General features: G+C 41.2%; 1 protein-coding gene across 12 annotated transcripts in view; it reads right to left on the reverse strand.

Annotated features, from left to right (window-relative positions):
• Positions 1-10221, reverse strand: part of PCNT (pericentrin) — a 101139-nt gene extending 90918 nt beyond the window's left edge. For 7 of the 12 annotated variants that reach the window (XM_041124571.1, XM_041124569.1, XM_041124567.1 and 4 more), the window contains exons 1-3: positions 3771-4130; positions 1739-1789; positions 608-787 (exon numbers count right to left, since the gene is read on the reverse strand). In XM_041124571.1, the coding sequence (XP_040980505.1) occupies positions 608-787; positions 1739-1789; positions 3771-4115 (576 nt within the window). In that variant the 5' untranslated portion in view covers positions 4116-4130. Of the gene's footprint in view, positions 1-607; positions 788-1738; positions 1790-3770; positions 4131-10035 lie in introns of those variants that run through there. The other 5 variants (XM_041124574.1, XM_041124573.1, XM_041124572.1 and 2 more) reach the window with 2 other exon arrangements.
• Positions 10222-10575: the final 354 nt, after the last annotated feature.

Consider the following 10575-nt stretch of genomic DNA (forward strand, 5'->3'; position numbering starts at 1 on the left):
GCCTAGCTGCATCTATGAAGTGGTTTTCAGACATATCCACAGAAGAATTAACATTTCAATAAGTACTTCCTTATCAATAGTTTGAACTTTTTTTTTTTTGCACTATTTTTCAGCGTGACCTTGTTATATAATATATATATATTAAAAAAAAAAAATACATATATATAAAGTTTTTATAGATACTGACTTAAGTCCTGTGTTTTTACATTGAGCCCCTACCTCAATGTATGATTAACTACACTTACCTTAGTGGTTCTTGCAGGTTCTCTCTATAAAGGCCCACTCCTCAATATAGTAAGAAAATTTATCAATAAAAACTAGCAGCAAGTGTCCAACCATTTCTCAGAAGAATTTAACTATGCATTTCCTAAAAACTTTCTAAAAATAGAGGCATTTCAAATTTAATTTTACTCTCACTTGATTCTAGCAATATGAAGTCCTAGACACTGGTGAATGGAAAAACCTCAGTACTGGTTTTTGCAGCACATGTTAGCAAGCTGAAGTACTTTTCAATAATACACAATACTTATTGAGTTTTGCCTCCTAAATATTTTTAGGATTAAAATAAAGTAGTGTTATCCCCATTACCCAATTCTATCAAACATACCTGAAGTTGCATAGAGTCACTGTGCTGGGTAAGTTGTTGCTGTAGCTCTTCCATCTGTGCAGTGAGTCTTTTGACCGCTTCCTGTTTCTCCAGAAGTCTGTTCTCTAAGTCAGCTATTCTCGCCTGACACACCTTAGCATCAAGCTCACTGTATTCTGCAGCAGAATTTATCGTAACTTTCTTCATAAAAGAAACAAAAAAATTTATTTATTCACCAAAACAATATGCCATTTCTGGTTTGCAATTACTCTGAATATAAATTCAGCTTCAGTCTGAAATTCTGGGCAAATTCTAGTTTAAAAGTAATTCAACACTGGGACTTTAATAGAAACATTACACATAAAGTCCTTAATTCTTAAAGATTTCAAATAAAAAAATTTCAAAGATAATATATTTTCATATGATACTTTAATGCGCAAAGGCAAATTAGGGAGAAGAGCATTGTGATTATACAGCACCAAATTGTGGCAAAGTACCATTTTGAGACGTGTTGGGATTTAAAATACATTCCAACTTACAATTTTGGGGGGTGGGAATACTACCAAAATTACATAAAGTTTTTACATCCAACTGTACTGACTGGAGAACAGTCCACCCACAGGAAAAATAATTATGTAAAGTTCTGGACTTAAAATTAAATTCAAGTGTATGCAGCTATTGCAAATAAATATTCAACATACTCTGAGTTTCTACGGCTTTAACAACAGAACAAAAAAATAAGTACAAAGAGAAAAGCTGTTCCAATCAATCCTGTGGTTTCTTAGGAGCAGTATTATTACAATTTTCACAGAGGAGACAGTATCTTGTATTATATTTTAAATATTTTTTGGTTTTAATGTATGAAAAAAATTAAAGAATAAACCTACATTTCAATTAAAAACATTGTTCAAATTTCTCTGGACAAGGTCCATGATTTCACTAAAACCAGTTCTCTTAGCAACCAGTTTCGCAGCCAGTAAAAGTACATACAGATAAGTACCTGTTTTAGATTGCAAAATAGTGAAATTGCATCACTTTTATCATATTTGATAACAATGCTCAATAACTAATAATTTCAGTAACCAATTATCATACTCATCTTTCAAATATATATCAGCATCTTTTACTAAAGATACCTTCTTTCACACTTACTTCAGCTGCATGATCATTCAGTACATCCCAGTTGGACAAGTCAGCACTCCCCTGGTAATTAAATAAAACAAACACTAAATCATGGCCATTTTAAAGATACATAAGGAAAAGCTTAATTATTCTGGAAACACCCTAAACACATGAGCCAGAAAGGTCCATGTTGTGAGACAACATAGCAGTGAGAGAGAGAGACTGACTTGTAATAGTAAACTCAGAGGGTCATTCAAGGTCAAATGAATGAAATAAATGCAAAACAAATTAATTTTTACGAATGTCTACTCAAAAATTTCGGGCTAAGTCTAACCACTGAGATTTAATGTATTATATTCTGCTTTTGTGGCTTGCAAATACGGTTCAGTACTCTTTACTACTAAATATTAGTAAACTAACTGACAGGAGATTATTTAACAAACATGCTAAAATCATTCTGACAATTACAAAAGCAGTATTATTTTCTGACACATATACTTAATGGAGCTTGATATCTTGAAAGATACTTACCTCTCACTAAATTCACAACAAGACAAAGATGACTGTAGCACTATTTAGAAAACCCAGCCCATAGTCCTCCCTGTATTTTGAATCCGCACGAAGTAGTTTCCAATGACTACTGTCCCCCTAGAGGTGCCCCCTCCACATAACTTAGAAAGCAATTCCATTTGCTTTACTATTTACTACTAAAACTAGCTATTTGGACAGAAGCTGTTTAGAAGCAATAAGTGATTTTTGTTGGTTTTTAATTTAAGTTCACATGAATGTAATAAGGACACTGCTATGGCTGAGTGACAAAATTCTGTATGCTTTTTCCTTAGTGCAAACAGCTTGGCATGTAGCTTCATAAAAGCCTTTGCAATGCTAACGTTATGCTCAGGATATCCTGAAATCCTCACAACAGAAAGCAGGATAATACATGCAAACGGTATCCTCTGTTACTGCAGGTTTCAAATACACTAGACTGATGCTATTGGTGTATGTTATGAAAGCACACTAATAGCTGGAGAGATGCTTTTTATGCGGAAGGCAGTGCCTTCCCAAAACTCATGAATCTTTGCATAGACAACATGCTGAAATGCACTGGGAAACTACTTTCTAAACAAACTCCCAGACCAAGACAGATATAGTTTGTTGTAGACAGAGAGTTGCCTTGTGGCTTCTGAGGCTTGTGAAAGCATTAGCCAACCACTTCTGAAGCAAGCTGAACTCCTAAAAAAAATTGTTCAAAACTACATTTTGCCTATTTTTATTACAAGACAGAAAGAAAGAGAAAGCGTTACATGACTGTCTAATACACAGCTGATATAAAAATAAAAATCTTGCTTGTGAGCTGAAGCAAGAAAGCAACTGCTTAATTCAGGCAGACCAGTACATCTATTAGCAGACGTCTAGTAATCTCACACTATATCACAAGCTATGTTTCTGTGTTTATTGACACGACCACCTTTAGCACGTCACCAGTACAAACATACTGAAATACATCAGGCATAAACAGAGTCACATTTTAAACAAATTTGTCAGAGAACATAACACCTATGGCTGGCTTTACAATGGCTACTAAGAGCATGCTGGAACAAATTATATTTTTTCAGAAAACATTAAGCACATTTGAGCCTGCAAAGTGATACAAAACCAAACTAATGCTGTGCATTATACAATCCTGGCAGTTTTGCTCATCTACTACACCTCTCAATCTGGATTTGCCATTTCATGGAGTCACAGCCACATAACCAGAAGTTTGCCCAAAGAGAAGTTCATGGCAGTGAAAGGTGAAAGACCTCAATTTAGCAGGCTAACAGCAGACAGCTCCTTGACAATACCAGCTGTCCAGTCCATATAACAGAGAAGTTCTTTCCAGTTATTTACATCACTTTGTAAGAGAGTTAATTATTACAAGTGACAATACATCAGTTTACTTCTCAATGGTAGCTAGTTGACAGTGCCAGAGAGGCAATACCCAATTAAGTAAAACAGTCACCTGGAATACTTGTTATCGGCAGATGGAGTGAAGTGAAACACAAGAAATACTAACATTTACCTCTGTCTCTGTTGTTGTCTCTAGTAGGTTGGTGTCTTCAGCCTTATGCTGTAGTAGGTTGGTCTCTTCAGCCTTACTCTCTATACCCTTACCAACATCTTGGGCCGCTAGTGCATACTCTTCCTTCGGAACGTCATGCGTGTGGACAGACGAGCCCTTCCTCTTCGCCGTCTTTTTCTGCGACTGCGTGATGTCACTTTTTGTTTTTCGTTGTCTGAAGTAAGCAAACTGTGCAGAAAAGATTGGAAGAGGTAGAGGGAGAGGTAAGTGAGAAAAAGGTAACAGGACCACAAGATTAACACACTCATGGGTATTGAAGATCCTATCTTGATAAAATATATACATCTGCAGAAAAACTGCTTTATCTTCCTACTTTCTACACATTCAGAACATACTGGATAACTGTGCAATTAAGCAAAAAATCTCACACCAATACTAAAGACTCATTTCAATACAAGAATCAAATTTTACTCAGTGAAACTGTGTGTCAATGACAATCCAGAATTACAGCAAGACAGATTAGAAAAAGAACAAGTTGTTAATATATAGAATCATTAGGAAAAAATAATAATTGAGCAGTCTTTCTACAAGACCAGCAAAAACAGTAACCCCCTACAAATGTATCTAAACAGATCTTTGCCAGTGTAAGCTTTAAGATTAAAATTAACGGAAGTGAATCCTCATGCTCCTTCCTTGCCACCCCCTTAAGAGAATACAGCAAAACTTCCTAGCCAGAAAGCAGCCTACAGTACATAAATAGAAAATCAATTAAGCCAGGTCATTTTAATTTCTTCTGTTGAAGAATCAGATGCTCTACTTTATCAGACTATCACAGCTCTACAAAGCACCAGGGACTTGGTAAAGAATGTCACTGACAATTTATTACCCAACTTTCCTTAGCACCTTAAACTGCTTAAAAAGGATTATCCTATTTTGAACTCTAGTATTGTGTTTAGGCAGCATTTCCAAGTAACATCTCCCTCACAACATAAATCCAGACATCCATCTCATAAGGAAAAAGCTTTCTCCAAGGTTACAAACATAGGTTATCAAGTGCACTATTAATATATCCTTGTGACAAAATAAAACAGACAGTCAAATGATCGTGGGATGTAAACATAATTGGCAAGATCTACCTGCAATACATACAATAATCCACTGCTTGACAGCTTGGTTTTCCTGTAAAACAGCCACCTTGCAGAAAAGTCTTGTCCGTTTCTTTTCATTCAACATTTGAAATGGATTTAATTCAGTCCTTTCTCCTTACACCCATTACAGCAACTTCTACCTGACAGCTTAGCTACTCAACAGATACATGGTTACACACCTGCTACACTGAGCAGCCTGTTTAAAAGGTGTATTTGAAGACAGACATCAGTTTCTCACCAGCAGTTCAGATGTTTATGTACAAATAGCTTAATTTTAAGATTACGTTCTGTAGTTTCCATAGTTATTAATACTGAATGCAGATTAAACAAAGATTGCCAGGTGCCCTGTTGCCTTTTATAATACGCAAGATGAACAGATCAGTAAATAAAGCTGTAGTGAAACACAAATACTATTCTCTGAAATCAAGTGTTAACTCTAGCACTTACTGATGGCAATGTATGTCAAAACCAGCCCTAATTAACCTGATAACATGGGGAAAAGGGATAGGAGGAATCCTGCAGAAAAATGGAGAGTCGAGAAAGCTGCTGAAGCAGGAAAAAAGGGAAAACAGGAGTAAAACAATCAGAAAACATAAGAAATGAAAGGCAGAGAGTGGCCATCATAGAGAACAGTTAATGATTTCATGAATGGAGATCAAGTATTTGACGTCAAAATACCAAGACTTGCCATGACTGAACATCTAAATGAGTATGGATTTTTAAATGCACAGCTCAAAGAAAACAAAACTTATTTTGTCCCATTCATAAGCATTAAACATGAAATCATAATATGTATCATGCAAAAATATCCAACTACTCCATAATTTTATGGAACTATTGGACTTGTTGGTCCATGAAAGTATCTGGAGTCAAACACACTCCAGATGTATGGAATCACTGGATGGGGAAAAGCCCTATTTAGGGCAATATCAGGTTTCCAAAGCCTTTAATCAGCTACATAAATTTAAGTGTCATTATAAGCATATCATCAGATATGCAGACAGTCATCCAACATGAAGTAGTGTATGTGTGAATATAAAGAAAGCACATAACACTGACTCTCCCCATCCCAGTGAGATCATGCCCCTTTTGAAGGAGCTCAGTTTGCTTTCTAGCAGCACATGCAAAGGCAAAAGCTTCACTTTTAGCCAAGATGTAGCACGCCACAACACCAACAGCGCTGTCCACCATAGCATCCAAGGCAGCTCTCCGTAACTGAAGAGCACTCGGCCTTCCTGCAGGTACCAATATACTGCAACTTCAACTCACCATGACCAGTCACTTAATAAGAGGCAACCGCAAGGCACTCTGAATTGGTATGGCCAGCACCACATGACATCCCAGAACTAGAACAAGCCTGCTAGGTTTTGTGTCCGGTGGTCCCCGTGTCATTCCCGTCCCAATTAACTGCTGTGCTGACATCCTTCCACCACATTATTGCAAGCTGACTGACACGAGCAGCATGGGCCAGCAGACAGGGCAACTACAGCACAGGCAGCACTGTTCGGCTCTCTCCAGCCTACCTCACACATAATTTACTCATTGACTTACTGCTTTACATGCGTCAGAACCAACAGAAACTGGTTGTTCAAATAAACCTTAGTCCACCTCTTAGATACAGTAAACATAAGCAACAAGTACTCTTAGACAAAACCCAGAAATATTTTCTAGAGCTTGCTCAAACTGATGAGGCAGGAAAACTTCCTAGAAAACACACACTCCTTTTTGAGCTCCTACCATGTAAAATGCAAGAACGGCAAAAACTTCATACACATGAGGTATGGCATATATAGGTCTGTAACTAGAGGCACAGTTGGCCAACGTGCATACTAGCTAACGTGAGGTGGAAAAACACAAGGAGAAAAAAGCAGCACTGAATACTTGGGGTTTGTTCTGTTTCTCAATTACTACCTTGGCAATCAGTATTACATTTATTAAAAATGGAAATCTGAAGTACCTGATACAGTCAGTACTTAGCTGCCAAATCATGACAATTTCCAATTAATACAACAGTTGGAATCATTATTATTATTATTATTATTTGGTGATAACTTAAATGCATTTCCATAATGGAGTTTTTATTGCTATATGAAAAAGAATAATGCAAGTACTGGTTTAAAGAGGAAAACATTCACATTATATTCCTTTCCCAAGTCGTTATTTAGCAGACTAAATTCTAAGGATGCCAAAGCCAAAAAAAAATTTTTTTTTTTTTTTTTGGAGGAGGGTGAGGCAGAAAACCCCACAGCAGCTCACATCTCCAGATCGAAGCATTATCAGACTGCAGTTAGCATGACTGCATAGGTTGCTACAAGTCAGGTTGCTACAACAGAGGCCTGCAACACACAACTAGCCTCGCAATCCTGTCCCCTGCTCTCGTAAGCACTCTCACAGTGATGCGGTGAGATGATTCAGGAAGCTGATCTGGATGAACACTGAACACTGCTGTATTGGTCGGAGATGGGATGACCTTAAGCTGCTGTAGGCCTGCACCACAGGAAGGAAATACTATACCTGTTCACGGTCATTTCTCCCTTTCAAAACTGCCTTTGTATTCATGAGGAAGGCAGCACAAAGAAAGCAAGAAAAAAAGAAAAGGAAAAGAACAAAAAGGAGAGACATGTCCCTACTGCTCTATTAAATAAGAGCCTTTCAAAACACAAGCTACCCAAAAGAAGTTTCTGAGGCAAGTTACAGTCCTGCAGCTCACCTACTCAGCAGCATGACCACATCCTACTATGGGCTTAAGAACATGCAAAGGACTATGCCAAGTAACTGGAATAAATGCACCTTTGGTGTAATTAGCCCAATATGCATCTGTTCCGTAAGTTAGCTCCGCAACTTCAGGTATATAAGTAAAGATACAGAAACAGGGCAAGCATGCAGGCATACATGGTAGAAATTGGGCGTGAGCATACTAATGAATGTGCAGCTCACGTGTTTGCCTTCCAAACCCTAACATACTATGTTTGCGTTTAATAAGCCCTGATGGATATTGCTTCCATTCATTTCTTTGGGCTTTTTTTTTTTGAAAATTGTCTGGTGCCCACAATCTGCTAGCTAAGTAATGGATCTCTGTGACATTTTAATAAGCAGAGAAAGCACTACATCTATCTCTGCCTTTCTAAACCCTTCCTCTCCTCTCAGTATAACCAGGTATGTGATACCACGCAATAGCAACATTGATGGGGCTGCTAACAATTTTTTTTTAAATGGTAAGATGAGAGATATTTAGCACATAGTTTAAAAAAAAAATAAATGCAACATTGGCTCTGCACACATAAGTTGAAACATAATGCAAGTCCCTACTTTTTTTTTTTTCCGATGGCAAACAACAGCTGTACAACAGGTGGGAACTAATAACTTATTCAAGGCAAGTCTATCACATTTTTCTAACTATAAACAGATACTGCACTTAGAGAAGGGTTACAAAAGAAATGTTAACATAAGTCTTGCCACAGCTAATGTAACTTTTCAACCTGAAGAACTCCTGTTCTCAAAATTTCCTGTCTCTGTATTAATCCAAAAACTAATCATGTAATCATTCTCCAACAGGGGATTGCGTCCACACAGCACATAACAAGGCTGCGAGGGCAAGCTGATGGGGAGCTGCTGAGAGGGAGCAGGGAGAGTGGCAACCATGGCAGCATCTGGGTAGGACAGGGCAGGGATGGAGGAGCTGAACTGCCCACCATCAAGCTGCTTCAGCACAGCTCCAGACACAACCCTGCTCCCCTCCCAGTAACACTCTCTTTAATTGCCTTCTGCACAGCGCTGGGAGGAGGGAGCTGAAACAGAAACACAGAAGACTGCTGAAAAGATCTGAAGCAGACAGCACAGCTCCAAGCGACCTCCAACCCCACTAGCAAGATTTCCAGACAGGTCCTCTGCAGAAAGGGCCATGTCCCTACACCTGTGGGAGAATCACTAGGAGCGATATCAGGGGTGAAGAGGCTGTAGCACATCATGAAAAGATCTGATCTGTCCAGACCTCCCAACACCCTGTGCAGCTTCAGCTATCCTCTTGTAGCTACAGTCCCCCATTCCAGTCCTACCGGGATGGTGAGAACAGGGAAACGCTGTAGCTGCAGGGTGGCAAGCCTTACTCAGGAATGGATTCCCAGAAGGGAAATATGACAATAACAGCTCAAAAACCAGCCAAAATGCTAAGTTGAAAGAAAAGTAATCAGGCATTTCTAACCAGCTTCTTGATCATCATTACCAAAACAAAGCAGAAGTTTTTAATCTAAGAGGGTTACATATACATATCAAGTGCTAATTACATCATTGCAGACAATAATTACTAAGAGAATGTCACCTTTGTACATCAGTTGTGTCATATGAGCTCTCTACACCGTCCCACCAAACTACACCTAGCTGAAGGCATGTAACTGCTCAAAGCATGTGAAGTGTTCACTAACAGCATGACTGGAAACAAACTAAATCAACCCAGTTCTCCAACAACCCACCTGCAGATGCAAGGGCAAGCGGACTAGTCATTGAAGTATAAAACACGCACCACCTATTCTTGGGGATTCTCACCTGGAAATACAGTATTTCCACAAATAACTGAGTGGAATCCTAGGTAAAAATGGGACAATCAGGGAGAAAACAAAACAAAAAGACCCCAGAACCTGGGGGAAAATATATGCACTGCTTTAAGCTGCTCCCTGCTCACTGAAGATAATGTTTATATACCTCTGCAGTAATTCGGGAAGTCTCCTGGGCAACCTCCTTTCAGGGAGCACCACTAGGCACATTTATTTCTGGCACAGCCACGCTGCCCAGGTAGACACCTCTCACCTCCAGACACAGCTCCGAGCTGGCAGCAACGCTTCAGCACTGCCGCCGCCCGGACCCCCGGGCCCGGGCTTCGGGGGCGGCACCGACCCCACCACGCTACGAGGGAAAAACCGCCGGCGCCCCGCCGACGGGGAGAGAGCCGGGGCGGGCAGAGGCGATGCCGCGGGCGGCTCCGGGAGCCAACCCCCCCCCGCCAGGCCCCCCTCCGGCTCGGTACCCGGCCACGGGCTCCGCAGGGCGCCAGGCCAGGCCGGGACGGGCGCGGCTCCCCCGGTCCCCCCCCCCCCCCCCAAGCCGGGACCCCTTCTCCTCACCTTGGCCCTGCCGGCCTCCAGTTTCCGCCTCCGCGCCTCCTCCTCCGCGTCCATGTGGCGGGCAAGCCGGAGGCCTGGAGGCGGCAGCCGGGCTTGGCCCGCACCCCTCGCTCCTCCAACTGTCACAGCGAAGGGGGCACAGAACTTTCGGTCATGGCCGCCCCAACGCCTTCTCCCCACCCGCCTCAGTTCTACCGCCAACCACGAGGCAGACCTAGTCAGCACCGGCCAATAAGAGAGCAGGAGTTGGCCCGCCCTCCCGGCGAAAGGAAGGAAGCTCTCCGGGAATTAGCGAGGATGGCCGTACGCAAGAGGCAAGCCAGCCAATGCCGAGAGCAGCCGTTAGCCTAGCCCCGCCCACCCTGGCTAACTGACTCCTGGGATAGACAGCGCAAGCTGGAGCGCGTCCTCTGCCTCCACCCCCGCTGCCGCAAGTGCCCGCCCCTCCTCAGCAGCCACCAATAGAAGAGGTAACGATCCGCCGCCCTGTCTGCGCTGGATGGCCGCTTTCAAACGGGCCGCCAGCCGCGGCCCCGCCCA

The sequence above is a fragment of the Aquila chrysaetos genome, chromosome 6, assembly GCF_900496995.4.
Source record: "Aquila chrysaetos chrysaetos chromosome 6, bAquChr1.4, whole genome shotgun sequence".
Classification (NCBI taxonomy): domain Eukaryota; kingdom Metazoa; phylum Chordata; class Aves; order Accipitriformes; family Accipitridae; genus Aquila; species Aquila chrysaetos.